This window comes from Hakea prostrata, chromosome 10 (assembly GCF_041222555.1).
Source record: "Hakea prostrata isolate BN-2017 chromosome 10, UWA_Hpros_2, whole genome shotgun sequence".
Taxonomy (NCBI): domain Eukaryota; kingdom Viridiplantae; phylum Streptophyta; class Magnoliopsida; order Proteales; family Proteaceae; genus Hakea; species Hakea prostrata.
This window is the reverse complement of record NC_142609.1, coordinates 43,099,481-43,119,094: the sequence shown is the minus strand read 5'-3', so window position 1 is coordinate 43,119,094 and position 19,614 is coordinate 43,099,481. Positions and strand designations below refer to the sequence as shown.

Here is a 19,614-nt window from a genome sequence, read left to right as displayed (position 1 = left end):
ATTTCATTCATCAAATGTTCAATTTGCAAGGAAAGACAAAACTTTGTTTTTCCAAGATCTTTCATCTCAACTTTTCTTCAAATAATCTATTGCTTGTAGAAGCTCTTCGGGAGTTTTAATAATATTTAAGTCATCAACATATACAATTAACATTGTCCAATATATACAATATATAGCTTCCAAATTTTTGCAGTTTAGTGCAAGGCACATTACTAAGAAATCCAATGTAATTGCGGATCTCCTATCAAGGAAGGCATTTAATCTTACAAACCGGGTTAAATAGCCTATTTCCAGTCAGTGGTTATTAGAGCTTTGCTCGGCCACTCTTCAGGTTTTTGAATAAAGTACTAATTACAAAAAATAAATAAATAAATAAATTATATATATATATATATATATATATATATATATATATATATATATATATATATATATATATATATATATATATATATATATATATATATATATATATATATATATATATATATATATATATATATATATATATATATATGTCCACACACTTAACAAAGTTAGATCTACATTTTTTAATTAAGGCACAAAGGCAAATTGGGTCATTTTTATACATTTCATCTAATAAATATGTACTAAGGTAATCATACCACATATACTTTGATTGCTTTAAGCCATATAATGATCTTTGAAGCCTTATTAAACAAATTTTTGGAGAATTTTATGTGCTTCAAGAATTTTGAATCTTTCAGGGATTTTCATATAGATTTTATACTCAAATGAGTCATATAATAGGCTGTAACAATATCCATTGGACGCATGTCAAGTTTTTTATGTACTCTTAGACTAATAAGATATCTAAAGATGATTACATCAATTTTTTTTCTTCTTCTAATAACCAGTGACAAGCCTTTGCAAAGATTCTTATGTCACAATCTCACAATTTCCTTTTTTTCATTTCATATTCACACAAAAACTGATTTGTACTCCATAGACTTTTTACCTTTAGGTGTTGGACTACAGTCCAAAAACTTTATTTTCTCAAGCGAATTCGATTTTGTTTGTATTGCATATTTTCATTTTGGTCTATCATTTTTTCATTTACATTCATCAATAAATTTATGTTCAAGATCATCATCTTGTTTATTATTTGAACAGTAACATTATATGCAAAAATGTCGATAATTATATCATTCATTTTCTTTTTTTCCCCCTGTAGTGACATAACTAATAGAGATCTCTTAACTTCTATTATTTTTAGGAACTTGAATCTCTTCTGAAATTTTATGAAAAATTATATTTTCAGAATTTTCGTGAGCAATTGTCTCCTATTATGACCATCTTGATAATTTACTCATTTATTTTTCTATGATTTTATTCTTGGAACCTATTAGTTTTTTACTTTTTAAGCATGATTTGATTTCACTTACACTGATAGATTATTCTGTTGGGACATTAAATTAAATTGGAGCATTTACAACTGGAGTATGAGATTTAATAATTCTTGGCAGGTCAGTAAATCTGGCAGTTGATTTGTAATATTTTAAATGCATTATCTTTTAAAGTTTAGGTTCATATTACTTAGTGCGAGGATCTAAATGATAAGATAATGACAATGTATACCAATTAATCTCTTTTTCCAACTGTTTATTCTCAAAATGATAATCAACAAACCTTACTTTAAATAAATATCTAGTCATTGGCAAAAAATTGAAGTATAGAAGAATATCAATATATATTCTCATCTTTGTGTGATGTGGTGGAGCAATTGGAATATAAACCGTAAATTCAAAAAATTTTAAGATGAGAATTATTTGACTTCTGACTATAAGCCAATTGTAATGGGGAAAATTTTATAATAACTTATTAGCCTGATGCTTACAAGGGTTTTGTTTTTATAAACAATGGTTTAACGATTAATTGAAGAAGCTTGATAAAATATTTTACCAAACAATTTCATGTATGATTATAAGAAACAAGTTGTTCAACTATGATTCCATTTGACATTCAATAATGATTAAAAGCTTGAGATGTCCAATCACTAACATTATCCATATCAATTGTTTTTATTTGATGATACGAAAATTGTGTTATTTATATAATTATTTAAACAAACAATCTTGCAAATACCAAATTATGAGTTCATAATAAGCATACATATAATGTGATCATTTCATAAATGCATCTACTTAAACCATATATGATCTAAATGGTCCACATGATGAGTGAATGGACCCACACATTTTACCATGTATACTTTTCAAAAGCGCAAGGGATTCAATCCCAATTTTAGCTGGTGATGGTCTAGTAATAGATTTCCCTTGAGAACAAACAGAACAATAAAATTCATTAAATTGAAAAATCTTCTAGTTCTTAAATGGATTGTCATTATGAATTTTCAATATATAATAAAAAAATTAACAGGCTTAGATATTGATAAAATTTTCAAAGAAAGCTTATTGTACTAATAAAACTTAATAACTTAATAGTTTATTATTTGTTTGACTTTAAAATTTAATAGATCACATATTATAATCATGATGCACTTACACTATGAGATGGACAAGACAAATGCCATTGTTTACAGGAGCAAGCGTAGGGAGGTCGATCGTCCTTTTCACCTTGGAATAGAAAGCATAATGGTGTATAACTTGTTGTCTTTCTTCTCAAGATGCAACCTATACTTTGAGTAGAGTTATGTTGATACCATATTATAAAATATAGAAGATATATTCAAGACAAGGAAGAAAATTATGACAAGATGAATCGAACTCTTTTATATAGTTGTGTACATTACATATTTATAATAGAAATAACATCTTCTCTGATACGAAAATATCAAAGTCTATAAGGAAATACAATACATTCCTCTCTTTATATCTGAATACTTCTATTACTCATTTTCTTGAGAATCCATACATGTATCATTGGCTTTAAGCCTCCTAAGAAATTTTCCCTGGAGCAACATGTAAACTTTAGCATGCTAGCTAGCTAGCTTGTGTACCTAGACGTAGTCAAGAAAACAGTTATCTTGAGTCATAAGGCCAGTGGACATTAGCGCCTCTATGCATGTCTACTCCACATTGCAGATAACTCTGGCTGGGCACTATTGTCACACCTCTGTGTGGCCCTCTTACCTTTCCGGCTTCTTGTCCCAATCAATAGGAGATAGAGACATAGAGAGAGAGAGAGAGAGAGAGAGACATTATTGAGAGCTTAAGAGTGAAAACTACCTTGCGTACTCCTTTTTCAAGCAATTACACCATCTGAAAACCCTATTCCAACGTCAGACAGACAGACAGAGAGAGAGAGAGAGAGAGAGAGGGAGAGAGAGAGAGGATACGTTCAGTTGCACTGTTTCAATCAAAGCAAAGAGAAGGGTGGTTATCATCACAGGAACATTGGATGTATATCATATTAGCTTTTCCTTTTTGTCCTATTATCTTTAAGATAAAAAAAAAAAAATGGTGTAATAAATATAAGCATCTGCAGCTTTAGAATAATCTCTCTATGTATAATATTATATCTTTCACGACTTAAAATATTTTCCATTTTGTTCTCATTCACAACTTTTCTGCTGAATGTGAAACCTTGTAAGTGGTTGGCAGTGCCCTTCTAGGGAAGCATTGTGATAAGTTTTTTCTTTCGTCTCCTTATAATAATAAACCTTTTCATTCTTTAAGGATGCTTCAAACTTGATCCGGATGTGGTAGTTAGTGTTGGTAATAACTTTGCTTTAATTTACTATCGAAATGTTGCCCAATTAGTAATAACCAGTACCTTTTAGTTTCCTATTGTACATGTAATAGTCCATATCACTTCATGTAAAGCTACCAATTCCCCCCCCCCAACCAGAAAAGAAAAAAAAAAAAAAACATTGCTCAGGTAGGGAGAGTGTTTAGGAATCACATTGATTGCTATATAAGAGGTTTGGCAAAGTCAATTGATAGTTGTTCGATCCTTGAAGCGGCTGAGGTATGTTCTGTTCAGGAGGGGGTTCTTTTGGCTGGGGAGAAGGGATTTCGCCCTTCATATGTGGAGTTAGACTTGCATGAGGCTGTGTGCTTCTCGCATCTCCACTAGTCAAGTGTCTTGTGGAAAGCCTACCAGGCTTACTTTTATTTTTATTCTTTTTTTGGGGGTAAAGATCTACTGGGCTAGTTGACAACTAGGCTGTTGTTGAGGTTGGTTAGTCAAATAAAGGTTAACAACGTGCGACGTGAATGCTGCCATTAATTGGATGTCGAAGATGTCTTTAGTTCCGTGCAATTCTTTGATGTGCATTCTTTCCAAGTCCCCCTTCAACGTTAGAGGAGATCCTCTAGGTGGATTAACCTGGCTTTAGTAGTACTTAGTTTCTTCCTAATTTGTCTATCCTCTAGCCCTTTTTTTTTTACAAAAGAGAGAGTGAGAGAAATATATATTGGTATAGGTCACACTCTTATACTGAAAACTGCTGTCTATACAAAATTAATTCTATAAAGATAAGTAGTGTCATTTTACACGTATATTTTGAAATATGTACATGATAAAGTTAGCTTTTCATATGGACATCACAAAACTCTTTTGTAAACCCTTTCGTACACTCCATATATATAAATTGCTATTTATGTTCATAGCAGCCAAGCAAATGGGTCACTTCATTTATCTTAAAAATTTGAGCTGTCTTGCCTTACAATTGATGGGGTAGCTGAGATCATTCAAAACCAACATATCTTTTGGAATATTATGGTCATTCAATTTAAGAAGAAGAGTCAAGAAGCAAAAGGCATATAAGGTTTTATTATATTAAAAATTGTAGTTCGGGAGAAGATTTTATGTTGGAAGTAGAATATATATTTGTTGATATTGTATATAATTATAAATTTAAAATCATGAAAAGGGTACAGATTTGGGAGTTATTACCAAGAGAGTTAAGTAATCAGATGGAGAGTTAAGGAAACACAAGTAAAGGAAGGTGGGGGGAGAAAAAGAAAAGGTGAAGTGCATTGGTAGAAGTCACTAAAGAAAGGTATTGCCATTCATTAAAGAAGGGGTAAAGAAACAAAATGATTTTATTCTCTGAGATTTTTTTCACCCCCCACACCCTACTAACTTTTTTACTGTCTCCATCCCCATCATCTCTTAACCTTCTGTCAACCTCTTTCTAAACCCACAAAAGCCCTAACTAGTCCTGAACAGGTTCCCACCACTTACCACAAAGCAACTCCATCTTCTTTTCTCTCTCTCTCTCTGTCTCTGTCTCTCTAATAAGACACTATATGCTCATCTTCAAAAAATAGTTCAGTTCCTTCCCCTTTTTCGGAAAGAAAATCTCTCTATCCAATTCTCAGAGAACAGTTTTTTTCAGAAAACATAGCAAGAAAAGTCCAACATCACAGCCTTTCAAGGTTTCTAGTATTGCTCAAACAAAGCAACCCCGAAGAAGAAAAGAGAGGTTCGGAATCCTTTCATTCTTCTTCTGTTAATCTAATCACACCCATATCATATCTCAAATTTCAGAATTCTCTTTCCCATCACCTCTCTCTCTCTCTCTCTCTCTCTCTCTCTCTCTTTCATACCCAAAATGGATACCATGTAAAGGTAGACCCAGTAATCCAATTTGTTCTCTGAAAGTTACAGTCTTTTTCAACAGAGACAAATCTGCAAAAGAACACTCATCCTTGGCTGTCAGCTGCAAAGAGTTGAACAAGGTCTTTGTGATCTCTTCAACTGCTGCTTCATCTGGTTCGTCTTCCTCTCTTGATCTTTGTTTCTTTGTTTTTGTCAACCATGTTCAAAACCCTTGTTTTTTACTTCTTCTATCTTTGGATTTTTAATTTGTAGACACCTGTCCATCATCAAAAAAATTAAAATCTTCAGTCACCATCTTTATTATGATCAACAATCCATCTACATATATCTCTTCTGCAGGATCCAAGAATTAGGGTATCATCAAGACTTCCATGGATGCAATTCCAGCAACAGCAGAGAGCTCCAACTCAGAGAACAACACAACCAACAGTTTGGATGTAGTCCCTTCCTCCTACTCTTCTTCCTCAGCTCCAGTCTCTCCCAGCCGATATGAAAACCAGAAGCGCCGAGACTGGAACACCTTTGGCCAATACCTAAGGAACCACAGACCTCCACTCTCCCTCGCCCGGTGCAGCGGTGCACATGTGCTTGAATTTCTCCGGTACCTCGACCAATTTGGCAAAACCAAAGTCCACACCCAAATCTGCCCTTTCTTTGGCCATCCTAACCCACCTGCTCCTTGCCCATGTCCTCTCCGGCAAGCCTGGGGAAGCCTCGATGCCCTTATCGGTCGTCTCCGGGCCGCCTTCGAAGAACATGGTGGAAAACCAGAAGCAAACCCCTTCGGAGCTCGAGCTGTTAGACTTTACTTAAGGGAAGTTCGTGAGTTGCAGGCCAAAGCAAGGGGGATCAGTTATGAGAAAAAGAAGAGAAAGCGCCCACCACAACAAAACCCCCAATTGCCACCACCACCAGGAAGTTCATGATCCAAAAATTACATGATCTGATGAAGGACAATTCGGCAATTTTTAGAACTTCCAAGCTGTGATTGCTGCTTTTTGCAATATGGGTAGCTTCCATTATCTTTCATTTCAAATAGGTAATCTTATTAAATCTCTATAGTATCAGTAATTGTTGTAGTAGTAGTAGCAGTAGTAGTGGTAGTTGTTGTTGTTGTTGTTGTTGTTGTTTAGTGTTGTTGTGTTAGTAGTAGAAGCTGTGATCTTATGTTCTATGTGATAGAGCTTCAATATCGCTCTTAGCTTTGTACTTGAAAACCGTTTATCTGCCAAGTAATAGATTTTCTGGTCTTTATAAATGTGAAATGTCTCTCAATCAATTTCTTGTTCTTTTTTTCTTTCTCGTTCTAGAATTTTAATGGGTTACATCTAATATGGATTTTCAGAGAGCTTCTGCTTCCTTTTCTGCTGTATAAATTCTACATTTCTGTTCCTGCTCTTCATGAACAGACATAGTGATGTCATGTTCTAATGTTTATTTTAGAATTATTTGAACCGAAACACAAATGCTCTCTATATATAGACTTTCAGCTGTTTGGTGTGTAGAGTTGTGGTTGGTCATTTCAGAGTTCGAAGAAAAGAGAAGGAATTGCAGCAAATGGCAGACAGTGTAGTATCCTTCTCGCTCCCATATTTCTTGGAAAAAGACTTATCCGTGTCTCCTGCATTTATTGCTCTCCAACTTAGATGTTTTCTTTTTGCCAACTTTCTTATCTCTCCCAAAAACCCAACACCTAAAAGAGGAGAAAGCATTGAAGAAATCAAGTTGAAACACTTTTAATGAACTCCATGAACCAGATAAATCAAGTTTGAGCTCCTAATGCAGCCAATCTATCTTGTTCTACTCATGGAAAAAAGACAAGAACCCGATCTTATTCATTCAACCATATACCTAGCTGAGAACAAAAATAGTTAAAGAACCAATCTGTGTGTTGAGATTTGAGATAGGAATTTCATAATCAATCTGGCCGACAACCTAACATATATGGTGAACAGTAATGAATTTTGATTGGTTGATACTGGTTTTTTTCCATCTCCTTGAGGTTGAAGGATGTAAATTGCTCAGTCTTCCATATGCTCGAAGATGGAAATTCTCATCCTTCACGTGAAGTTATCAGTATCTTGTGTTTATGTTGAGTTGTCTGTATGTGGGTTTAGAAGAAAAGCCAAAATACCCATGGTGCCATAATGCTCAATAAGTCCTTCGCTGGCGTACTTGATTCTAGTTATTGGATCTAGAACCTGTTAGGGTTTCAGAAATAATAAATCTAACTTTGGCTATGAGTAGCTGATCTGAAGATATATATATATGTTTGAATTAAGGTTAAAGCACTGGTTTACTTAAAGCATTACACTCTAAGTATCTAATTCGGAATATCTAGGCGTAGCTTTCAGCTAGTATTTATATACAACATCAGGTTTTATAATTAACTGAACTCTCCCATGAGGCCTATCATACTTATTGCATGGTACAACAATTTAGATATAACTCAAATACCTCAACAATTTAAAAATACTCAGACAACTTATCTTTCACTGCTTTTAAGGATGTGTTTTTTTCTAAATTCAATTAAGTGATATTACAGCGAAGATCACCGAAACTCGAAACAGATTGGTCATCCTCTATTTAATGGATTTTCAACCAAACCCCAAAAGAATTTTTTTTCTTCTTTTATGTTTGTTGGAAAAGCTATCACTAACCTCGATAAAAAGTCTCTTCACTCTACTAATCATTTTAGGATTAAGTCAAGATTTTTCCATTACAAGGGCCCAGCCCTAATAAGAAAAAATAATAAAAATAAAATAGATTGATTCACAATAACATTTTTCTTGTCATGTCATTCATTATATGTATATATATTCTTATTAAACATTGACAATATATTGCGAGACACACTGAATGCTTACCCTAAGGCTGACTCCATATAAACCTAGGTAAAGAAAGAGACTAAAATAAACAAGGGCAGACCTTCTCGGGGATTTTAGGAGAAAATACAGTCCTTTATCAATCTGGGTTGTGATAATAGAGTGAAGAGGGCAGACCTTCTAATAAGAAATTATATAAAATCGTATACAAGGAGATCATAGGGCAATTAGTAACCGATGTGAAACTAAATTTTTTACAATCTTCCACGAATGTAGCAAAATGTATTAGGGGCACAAGGAGATGTTGGAAATCCTTTCTCATATCATTTAAAGGTTCCATTCCAAAAGTTCAACTAACTTGTAATGTTTCATTAACTGTAGTCGTATTTGTTTTGATTGAAAAATCCAGAAAGCGATTAAGATGGCCAAAGTGACATCAGTTTAGTACAACAGTTCCTAATAATATATGATGTTAAGTCATTAACTGCAACTGTCATGGTGATAGGACTTGATCAGCTTACAAGAATTTAATCCATGATACTCTCTCTCTCTCTCTCTCTCTCTCTCTCTCTCCTGTGCTTCAAAATGTGTTCACTTTGAGTAGACTGAGAGAGTTCTGTAGGAAGTCCACAATCAATGGAAGAATATTCCTTCTTTTTCTGCTTCTCTGGAACCATAAAATCAAGAAACAATAGGGCAAGAGCCAACAAGAGAAAGAGAAAGATTCCATTATAATGATATCGATGGTCACTAATTAAAGGTGGTGAATAATTAGTTGTACTAAATCTGGCTATAGTTATCTCATGCAAGCTCAAAAAATAAAAATAAAAGAAGTATCCTAGACTAGGGTAGGTAAATCCTTATACAGCCAATGACACTCAATTAAAATTGCTTAAGGAATATTTTATATATGGGAATATGAATTCCAGCATAGAAGAGGAAAACCTAACACAATACTGTAGGAACAAATGGGCTCAAGAAAAGTAATTGGTGTTTAAAGTATATAAAACAGATGGGCTCAAGAAAAGTGATTGGTGTTTAATCTATTAATATACTCATTTAGGTTGTCTCACTTTTTAGATCCCTAACCTACATTTTTCATCAACTGCCCTAGTCTCTGGGATCTTGTTTTACAGTAACTTTGAGGATAACTGAGAACCCATCACCTACTTTCTTCTTGAAATTCTAAATTCTAAGAAAGATTTCCATTACCAAAACTCATATTACAGTTGTTTTGACCAATTTTGAAGGTTAAAACTCATTGGGTTTGAAGCCAAATGACCCAGGAACCATCCTTTCAGTGCTTTGGTGATTCCTTCTTCCACTACAATTTCCAGAATGGATATAATATATTTAGGGTTGTACATCTGCTAATAATTTTGTTCTGGTCAAGTTTCCTTCCTTTGACTACTAGTCCCTTCTGTAGATTTGTGGGTTCATTTCCATATTTTGAAAGCAAGAAACTGTTAGTTTCTTCTTCTTGATAAGCTTTAAGATGTTCACAAGTTTCTGGGAGAAACCTAGGATATAAAAAGGTGGTGAGAGGTGAGCTATCCATATCATTTGCTTCTCACCTTAACTTACCCAGATCGACCCAGAAAGAGGAAAGCTATATAGATTGATCTTTAGGTTGATACAGGAAGAAAACAGAAAGAACAGTGAACGATAGAGGAAATGTATGAGAATGAGAAAGATAGAGAGAACGAGTGGCGTGGAAGCTCCATGCAACTGTAGTAATGTCTGCCTTCATTATATAAGCAGTTAAAAAGAAAAAGTTCAGACTCTCATAAAAGGCTGGCAGAACCCTGTGCGCCACCGTACCCTACCTAGGCATATATGCATAGGAGCTAATACCGACAAAAAGACTAAATTGACACGACAGCAACAGTTTTTTTCATACGTGTGATCTTTCCGATCAGAAAGCCTAAAACATTGAATGTGGTTATTTTGGACTTTTCTTACGTAATGTGTAGGACGCTCAAGCCAAACAATTGGATCGGATCGGATCGAAAGTTGAATCACAATTATTGAAATTCAACAGACGAGATTGAGGATCGGACGGACCTAAATCTCGCTTGGCCATTATTGAAGCAACTTTGCTATTGGGATCTGACGTTTTGGTGGGACTAGAAAAGTCCTGTGATGTGGATTCCTTAAAGACTATAATGCCTTGCCACGTGGTGTATTGGGAGAAAAAGCAGCATCTCTCTGATTAAAGACTTGCCGGACTTTATAAAGCGACCGCGTCACAGCCTCCAGTGTCTGTCGGACAGAGAGAATCTCTACAACGTCGTGTACCAATTTCGCTTTTGTTTCTCTCCCTCTCTCTCTACGGTCAAATCGAACTAGGTGTCTAGGAGACTAGGACTTTATCATGGGACCCACTTCACTTCAACCATCAGTCAGTTGTCACGTGGCTACCTGTCATTTCTGTCGGGTTCCTCTATCCATACCAGTAGTCGTGTATTCTGGTTACACGTGGCAGAATCATCGCCACGTAAGTACGATTATCCTCGTCCCGTCGACATCAACATGACATGACTTCGTTATTTTTTCTTCTTTGAGGACAAATCGTATTTTCAATGTGTGGGTCCTACGCTAACCGTACTCCTCCGCCTTTCTCTCTCTGTTTTTGGTTGTTCTGATTCTGAACGGACATAAATGGAAATTTAAGTGAAAAAAAGGGCCAAATTAGAGACGAAACGTCTTGTCACCGAATGCGGGACGTGCTCGCTCGTGAGTTCAAGAATCCCTTCCCCTACGGCCCTACCATCACCTCAACATTGATTAGGATTATATTCCCACACACTTCTCATCCGGTTCGGTTTTCGCATCAATCGGTTTCACGGTTCTGCTATTCTCAAACCAACTCGATAAGCAATCGGTTTATATTAGGTTTTGGGTACTAAATAGGGACGTCTCAACTCTTAAGTCGGACCGGTCCAAATATACTAACTTTTCGGGTGGTCCGGTTTTGGTGTCGAGGACCAAACGCATTGACCCGTCTCGCACAGAAGGAAAGTATCCAAGCTTTTACGTGATGTGATTGAATATCATCGGAGCAGCATATGAAGCCACGCACGGTCGAGATGACCGCCGTACAATTTACAAGAGTGGTGGGCCCAAGCACTTGAGTTGTAGTCAACTCATGCCCCTTACACGTGCATGGGTTTGTATATTATTGTTAGCTCATAGCTGTTACTACTTCTTTCTCTAGAACCGAGCTTGGAATTTCTACCATCACCAAAAACTTTTGTGTTCTTTCCACGTTTCTTTACTATCCTGGGAGGGGTCCACCTTGAGTGTTGAAAAACTGAACAAGAGATGGAATTACTTGCGAATCCGAATTAGGCTCTACTTTTAATGTGTAATAGAAAGGTGTGAGAAAAATACTAACATCTATCCAACAAGTAGAAGATCTAGGCTTGTTTGCATTACCATCTTTGCTTGATGATTTTCACTAGAAACTAATGATCTTAGGCTAAGTGGATGAGTTGCCTGCATTGTTCTTTGTTACTTATGATGAAGTAAAAGATCAAAAGTTCAAATCTTTTTAGAGTACAGGTTTTTTCTTATTCACGTAAACTAGTCTCCCGGAAGAACCGTTCAAAGTGTAAGTAAACTACCTTGAACACCTGAGTTTCAAGGTATGGCAATCAGAAAATGAAGAACAGAAAAAGCCAGAACACCTTGTCTTCCTTATCTTTTCTATTTTCATATCAATCAACCTTCGTCTGAGAAACATAACATGTTCATGCTCAGGGTTTGTACTGTGTTTGCTGCAGAGAGTTGAAGAGATGTACCAGTGTACCACCATGAAACCTGCATGCATTTCCCTTTTTCCAAGAACTTTCTTGATGAGTCAGGATCATAGGACTCATCAACACCTTCAACATTCAGTCAAACTATGAGCAGTAACTTCTTGAAGACACAGCAGAAATTCCATGCTCTCAAGATGTGCCAAAACACAAACAGTTCTTGGCTACTACTAGGGTTTAGCTTCCAAAGAATTTAAAAAGCATTCAAATTTCTCTGTACCAACCCTGTCTGCCTGGTTTAAATACAAGCAAGTTCCCCATTAAAGGGACAATTATATGGTGAAGTGTTACTGCAAATCTGCTTTAGGGGACTTAAAAAACTGTTCAAGTTTGGTAGAAGTTTGAAATGGAAATCAATGTCTCAAGAACAAATATGGGTTTTGACAAGAAAATGCTCTCCTCAATAGAAACATAATCTAGTTGTTTCTGGCCTAACATAACCATGCATGTATCTCTTTACTTTCTCCAGAAAATGTGTATTTAACTAAAATATGCTTAAAGTACACATCCGTACTCATTTATTTTCAACAAAGTGGTATAGCTATGGGCTTTGTGTTCCATTTTCTCAGGGATTTGTTGTTAGAGCCAGCAAAGAAGTCTCAATTTCCAATAATATTTCTTAATTTCAGGGTACTTGAACACCTGAACCAATATAAATAAATTCTCCACTAGGCTTTTAGTCATAAATTAATGCTTTTTTCTTTTTTTTTCTTTTTTAAAGAAAAATTACATTCCTTAGATTGATGTACATAGAGAAGTTCTAAAAGTCCCAATTGTCAAGCTTTTGCAAGTGGCTTAGGCAGAATATCAAGTACGGCTTGCCCATTGCACCATATTTCAAAGATCTTGAGTGTGAGAAGTCGAGCATGATCTATCACAATCGAAGGCAAATTCGCATATTCTCTAAAAAATTGTCAAATCTATCCATTCCATAGAAATATCAAAATTATAACTTCCAAAAAAGCCCTATAAATAACCGTATACGATTCATCGAACCTCTACATAGAGTGAAGTAGTATGATGAACGATAATTAGTTCATGCATGGTATGACAAGTACATTGATCAATATCTGAATCCAAAGGCTCATGTTTTAGGGGTTTTTTTCTTTTCTTTCTTTCTTTCTTTTTTTTTTCTTTTTTTTTTTTTTTTTTTTTGGATTTTCTCATTCTGTGGGCTTTAGATGTCGTCCGAAAAATTCATATTGATCCAACTAGCCCCTTTTCCTGGGCCTGCAGAGGCCAAATGTCCCTCATAAACCAATGAGCCCAAGCCCAGTTCCTTGTTGATCTCCAATTTGTGGGCACCAAATTGATCCACAACTAAGGCAAGAGACGGAGTAATTGGGTTATTGCAAGGCCCATGAGGGTATCCACAAGGACATCCACATGGGCCTTACCAGAGATCTTGGATATGTCCATGGAAATCCTCATGGACCTTCCGATAGATATAAATGGGAATTAGGTTTTCCCTGGGCTTTGAGTCGAAAAGCTAACTTAGCAACTTCTCCAACTTCTGCGTTTTCTGATCCCTAATGGCCCTTAAGAACCAATGAGCCCAAGGTTGAAACCTTCCAATGTCCACTCTTGAGAAGGCTCCACCAGGTGAATTCTATACCCAAGGTGAACATACTGTAGCAGCTTCCAGGCAAACAGAAGGACAATGACAGGAAAATATTTGGCCATGGAAGCCATAAGCCTTGAATTTCTTTGGTGATCCCAAATGCACCAAATGGATCCATGGATAAGGCGAGAACCAGAGTGATTGGGCCTCACAAGGCCCATGAGGGTATCCCACAGAAACATTCACATGGACCTTAACAGAGATCTTGGTTGTGTCCATGGAAATTCTCATGGGCCTTGCTATAGATATAATGGGAAAGAGGTTCTAATGAAAAATGGGAAAGAAAAAGTAAAAAACTATTGAGTCTGAATCCAATATCCTGACAAGTAGAGGTCTTTGGAGTTTGAATTCTCTACTCATTAGGGTGGAGTTTTATGGGGTCCACTGGGGTGCCATCTATGATTCATCTTGCCAGAATTTTGAGATGGGCCACCTTCTCATGTGTGTTAGAGATGTGAAGAGAGCATAAACCTCTATTCTAGCGGCGGAAGATCCCAATTCATGCTCCCTTATACTTCTTTACCACGTATTGAAAAGGTGGCCTGCCAATGCAGGATTGGTTGAATGATAAGATCCATACCTCTTAGTGGAGAGGTGTTGAGTTTGACCCATACATATGGCATGTGTAATATCCCCAATCTCTATATATAAAGGTGGCCTAGTTGACGGCCCATATCTAACTTTTCTTATCATAATTCGAAGGTAGACTCCCTCATAATGGGTAATAGAAAGGTGTGAAAGAAGCATAAATCTCTACTTTGATGGATAGAAGACATCAACTTAGAAACTATACCTTTCAAACATAGATAAGATCAAAAGTTTAGAACTATTCTTACCCACTAAATGTATGTTTCGTGCGTATTGCACAAAGACGTTTTTCCTTTTGTAAGAACAGGATTCTAGAGGCAAAAACCCTAACCGCTGTTGAGTACACTCTTCATGCAGCAACGCTAGAGGCGGAAAGATCCTAGTGATTCCACCGCCTCTGTCTCTCAACCTCGTCTTCTTCTCTCTCCTTCCTCTTCTTAAGCTTTCTCCGTTCTCTCTCTCTCCTTCCTCTTCTTAAGCTCTCTCTCTCTCTCTCTCTCTCTCTCTCTCTCTCTCTGTGTTCCTTCTTGTTCTTCTCCACTCCGTTCTCTCTCTCTACTTTCTCCGCTCTTTACCCATCCTCTCTCTACATTTTTTTCGTTTCCCCCTTTTTCTTTTTTGATGTTGTAGGATGTGGATGTTTCTCCTCTGGATTTGGAGTTTCTAATGTGCAAAATAGTTCAACCATCGCACGTTACTAGCCTCTAGACACTACCGGTCACCACTACAGTCTCTGCATCTTCCGACCGAAGATCTGGAGCAGGGAAAGTCCCCGCTAGAAGTCCAGTGACGGCACTCCTCGAGACTTCCATCCTCCAACTCGTCCCAGTGGATGCTCATGATGTAGGTTCTCCGCCTTTGTGGCGTGTCACTCTTTGCCCTTGTTGCATGTTTTCATCAATTTGGGCGCTTGTAATGCAGAATGCGTTTTATGTATCTTTTGGGCTTTTTACTTACTGTTGTGTTTACAATGTTTGTCTTAAGGTTTTCTTGGGCTTGGTTCATACCTTAGCCTGAACAACATTCTCATGCATGTATGATAGATTGACCAACTTTATCTCCTTGATTTTTTATGTTTATATTCGAACCTTGTGTTTCCGTGCATCTTTCTTTTTGTATTTTTCTTCTCTTGGATTGTGTTTATGTATCTTTATTCTCACTGAATGAATAATTGCTCCTTACCAAAAAAACATAAGAGACGAACAGTTGTCATTATCATAGACACACGTCACACACGAGACAGTTATTTTATCCATTGATGGCGAAGGCAAGAAGGAAGGTTCCTCAAAGCACAAAACAGAGAAAACGACAAAATACGCAGATGCTCACACACCATAAAGCAAGTTCCAGGGAAGAACTAACCACTTTACAGGCTAACACTGGAAGTTGGTTCTGGGGAATGGGGATTTCCAGATCTGGAGGAAAGAGAGCCCACAGGATTCAAGGAAAACAAGGTTCAGGCCCACTCGTCCACAAGATCCAAACGAAATACCTGATCTGCCCCTGCACAAATCAACAATTACAATCAAGTGATCAACGGACCATGCTGGATCCATCTCCTCAATAGCTCCAGTTCTGACCGTGAGACTATTACCAAAAAAAGAAAGAAAGAATTAGTTCTGACCGTGAGACATTAATTTAATGCTCTTTCAACGGCAAGGATACAATTAAGAGAATTGCTCTGTCCATCGCATGTTCTCCACGGTCAGATACTGCATCCGTTATCGCCGTTAAAAGAGTGCCGCATACACGTGTCGCAATCTATTGCCTATCTACATTTGGTCGCGTTCATTTAAAACACTTTTAGCGCGTAAAATAACGGATTTTCATTACTTATTTAGGCACCGTAGCCCTCGCCGCGTCTCGAATAAAAACGACTCTGGATCAGATTTCAGTTCACACCGACACTGTTTGTCTCTCAGATCTCTCTCTCTCTCTCTGCAACGACGGAAGCTTGAAGCAGAGAGAAATGGGGTCTCTTGCTCCATGTTCGGATTTTTTTCAACCTAAAGAAACCCAAACCCTTATAAACCAAAACGAACTTCTTGATCTCTTCAAATGCCAGCAGAAATACATGAATTTCTTCTTCCAAAACCTCGATGTTTCTCAAACCCTATCTTTTACGCAGACTCTCTTGAACGCAAAAGGTACCATTTTCTTTACTGGTGTCGGCAAATCAGGTTTCGTTGCTCAGAAGATTTCGCAGACGCTTGTGTCTCTTGGCATTCGATCGGCTTTCCTATCTCCTGTCGATGCTCTTCATGGAGATATCGGCATCTTGTCTAATTTAGATCTCCTTGTTCTGTTTAGTAAGTCTGGGAATACGGAAGAGCTTCTGAAATTGGTTCCCTGCGCCAAGGCGAAAGGTACGTTTTTGATCTCCATCACCTCCTCGGATGGGAATTTGTTGGCCAGTGTTTGTGATTTGAATGTACATTTGCCTTTGGAGAGAGAATTGTGCCCGTTTGATCTGGCGCCGGTGACATCCACGGCGATTCAAATGGTTTTCGGAGACACTGTGGCCATTGCTCTGATGAGTGCGAGGAATTTGACCAAAGATGAATATGCGGCTAATCATCCGGCTGGAAAGATTGGTAAAAGCCTAATCTTCAAGGTGAGAATGGCTATGAATACAATCAATGACAGAATTTACTATTTCCTAGTTCGTTAGCTTTTTTTGTTTTTTCCCTCAATATACTGGCAGATATATCCTGATAGAATTTCGTTGAGACTGATTATGAGATTGCGTTGCTAAATCACAGCTAAGGGATTCTTCCTTGGTATTTCAGATCTGAGCTTCTTATTTGTCTGTCCCTTTTAGACCTGTTTGTTATTTTCTTTTTCAGCTCTTTAGGAACCAAAAATATTGAACGAAAACTACTTTTTAATTTATATCTAAGCAGTCACTTACTATTGAAATTGTCAGCTGGAGTAAGTGGGTTACTCGTTTACCATGGAAACCCGTTAAACTCAATTACTGATGGTGGCGAGGAGGATTTAAGGATTGCAGGGATTTTCTTATTCCCTAGACTTGTTGTGGCTCTCTAACTACTAAGTGCTTTTCTGGGTTAACTTTTTCTAATATTGATAAATATTGCTAACAACTCTAAGACAGAATTCCTTGCACCTGGTTACCCAATTGATTTCTAAGACACTAATTTAATGGGACTGCATTATCTGCAATGCAGGTAAAAGATGTAATGAAGAAGCAAGAGGAGCTTCCACTGTGCAGGGAAGGAGATTTGATAATGGATCAATTAGTGGAGCTTACAAGCAAGGGATGTGGATGCCTTCTCATCGTCGATGACGAGTACCATCTAATTGGGACTTTCACGGATGGTGACCTGCGGCGCACCCTGAAGGCCAGTGGAGAAGGCATCTTCAAGCTTACAGTGGGGGAGATGTGCAACAGGTAAAAAATAAGTCGAGATTTCTGTTGGAACCCACAACCAACTCAAAAATAAAGCCAGCTTCTGTTTTCTAATCTATATTAAGTATTGATACACTTAATCTTTTTCTAGGAACCCAAGAACAATTGGTCCAGATGCCATGGCAGTCGAGGCTATGCAGAAGATGGAGTCTCCACCATCTCCGGTTCAATTCCTACCTGTTGTTGACCATCAAAACGTTGTGATCAGTATCGTCACATTGCACGGATTGGTCTCTGCAGGATTGTAAACATTTTAGCTTCATATTCTGCAAATAGTAATGCATGATTCTTTAATCTGTTGAGAGTTAAGACACAAATCCTCCAGTTAAAATGAGGATCTTCTGTACTTTATTAATTTTTCTGCGCATTGCACAGATTGGTCTCTGCAGGATTGTATACATTGTAGCTTCAAATTCTGCATGGTAGTAATGTGGATCTTCTGTACTTTGATTAATTCAGAAATGGATAAACATGAAAAGCATATTGTTCCATCATTTGGTCATTCAGGCCCTACTTATTGTCTATAAGATTTATTATCTCTCTTGAATTGTATGAATACCTTACAATTTCTATCCCTCCCAGTCTCCCATTTATCTGATCATTATCTTGGAGGAGATGACATTATCAAACTCACAGTCAATTGGTATTTTTGGCCATTTCATTAAGCTGCAATATCTATGATGTAGTGCGGGAGTGCATATTCTTCTCCTGCGAAGAAGGCACAGTTCTAGACAGCTTAAATATCCCTGATTTGGATTGTTTTTCTGTCAGATATGTTTTATCACTATAAATAGTCATCTGTTAGGGATGAGACTCGGGGAATTAAAGGGTGTTCGATTACTAGCCTTTGACAAGGGTATCCCCCTTATCTGGGTTTGATTCTGTTGATTTTAGTAGCCTCTAGTTTTCTGTCCTATATTTTACTTAAGATCAGGAAGCTTTTTGTACCAGGTTCGCTTTTTTCTCTTCGTCTAGAGTCTAGATCTCTTTCAAGCAATGGGATTTGAGTTAAAGACCCTGCAGAGGGAAACTCAATTATAGTTCTTGCACTGATTTGACCTGCGTTCGTTTAATTTGAAAATTTCCTGATTGCTGAGTTTTAGTTTTGATTTCATATTTCTTGAATTGCTTACAATTGGACTGTTGGCTTTATCTTCTGAAGGACACTGGAAATAGATAGTCGCCATTGACTTTCAGGGTGTTCAACTTTCACCTAAGCAGGTTGCATTATGTTGGTTTTTTGGCTTTAGGTTTGCTTGAGACCTGTTTCAGGATATGTTCTAGTCTTCAGTGGCACTCTTCCCTCACCCCAAAAATAAATAAATAAATGAAAACCCTCTCCCTCCTAGTTTTCTATGGAACTTTGGTGGTGGAATCCAAGACTTGAAAATTGAGAGTTGCCATGATTCACTCTTATATCGACTATTGTAAGATCTCTGAACACTGAAGTCATCCAGGTTTTCTTTTTTTCCCCTACTTTCTCATCGTTTCTTATGCTGATTCTAATTCTTGCTTGTGTTTTACTATTTTGGAATGTTACATCTCAGATTGAACCAAGTTAAAGTTTCTTGCACATCTGGGCGCTTTGATCTCAAGCAGACCTCATCTGATCTGTCAACTCTCTCTTCTGGAGAAAGTAATGCATCTTACTCATTTCTTCTTTGAAAATTATTCTCCTTATGATGTTTCAATCATATACTTCGTTAGTCACCTTGGCATTTAGGTGCCTTGGTTCATGTCACCTTGCGTCCAGCCTCCATAACGTCTTGGGTTGCCTAGTTC

At 37.0% G+C, this 19,614-nt stretch overlaps 2 protein-coding genes across 3 annotated transcripts; both read left to right on the top strand.

Moving 5' to 3' along the window:
- The first annotated feature begins 5,153 nt into the window (after positions 1 to 5,153).
- Positions 5,154 to 6,845, top strand: LOC149003190 (protein LIGHT-DEPENDENT SHORT HYPOCOTYLS 3-like). Of its 2 annotated transcripts, XM_089137370.1 has the most exons (3): positions 5,154 to 5,413; positions 5,612 to 5,703; positions 5,890 to 6,845. In XM_089137370.1, the coding sequence occupies exon 3, from the start codon at positions 5,922 to 5,924 to the stop codon at positions 6,474 to 6,476; it is 555 nt and encodes a 184-aa protein (XP_088993496.1). In that variant the 5' UTR covers positions 5,154 to 5,413; positions 5,612 to 5,703; positions 5,890 to 5,921; the 3' UTR covers positions 6,477 to 6,845. The 2 variants fall into 2 exon arrangements, with proteins under 2 accessions (XP_088993496.1, XP_088993493.1); XM_089137367.1 differs by having other exon boundaries at positions 5,154 to 5,703.
- A 9,410-nt stretch (positions 6,846 to 16,255) lies between these two features.
- LOC149003189 (putative arabinose 5-phosphate isomerase) lies at positions 16,256 to 18,362 on the top strand. The gene is made up of 3 exons (XM_089136570.1): positions 16,256 to 17,016; positions 17,591 to 17,814; positions 17,924 to 18,362. Exons 1-3 carry the CDS (start codon positions 16,372 to 16,374, stop codon positions 18,078 to 18,080), a joined length of 1,026 nt encoding a protein of 341 aa, XP_088992696.1. The 5' UTR covers positions 16,256 to 16,371; the 3' UTR covers positions 18,081 to 18,362.
- Positions 18,363 to 19,614: the final 1,252 nt, after the last annotated feature.

Coding starts and splice junctions, on each gene's coding strand:
- LOC149003190 (XM_089137370.1), top strand. CDS start 5,922: ATGGATGCAATTCCAGCAACAGCAGAGAGCTCCAACTCAGAGAACAAC.
- LOC149003189 (XM_089136570.1), top strand. CDS start 16,372: ATGGGGTCTCTTGCTCCATGTTCGGATTTTTTTCAACCTAAAGAAACC. Junction 17,017..17,590: donor GTAAAAGCCTAATCTTCAAG/GTGAGAATGGCT, acceptor TCTGCAATGCAG/GTAAAAGATGTAATGAAGAA. Junction 17,815..17,923: donor GTGGGGGAGATGTGCAACAG/GTAAAAAATAAG, acceptor ATCTTTTTCTAG/GAACCCAAGAACAATTGGTC.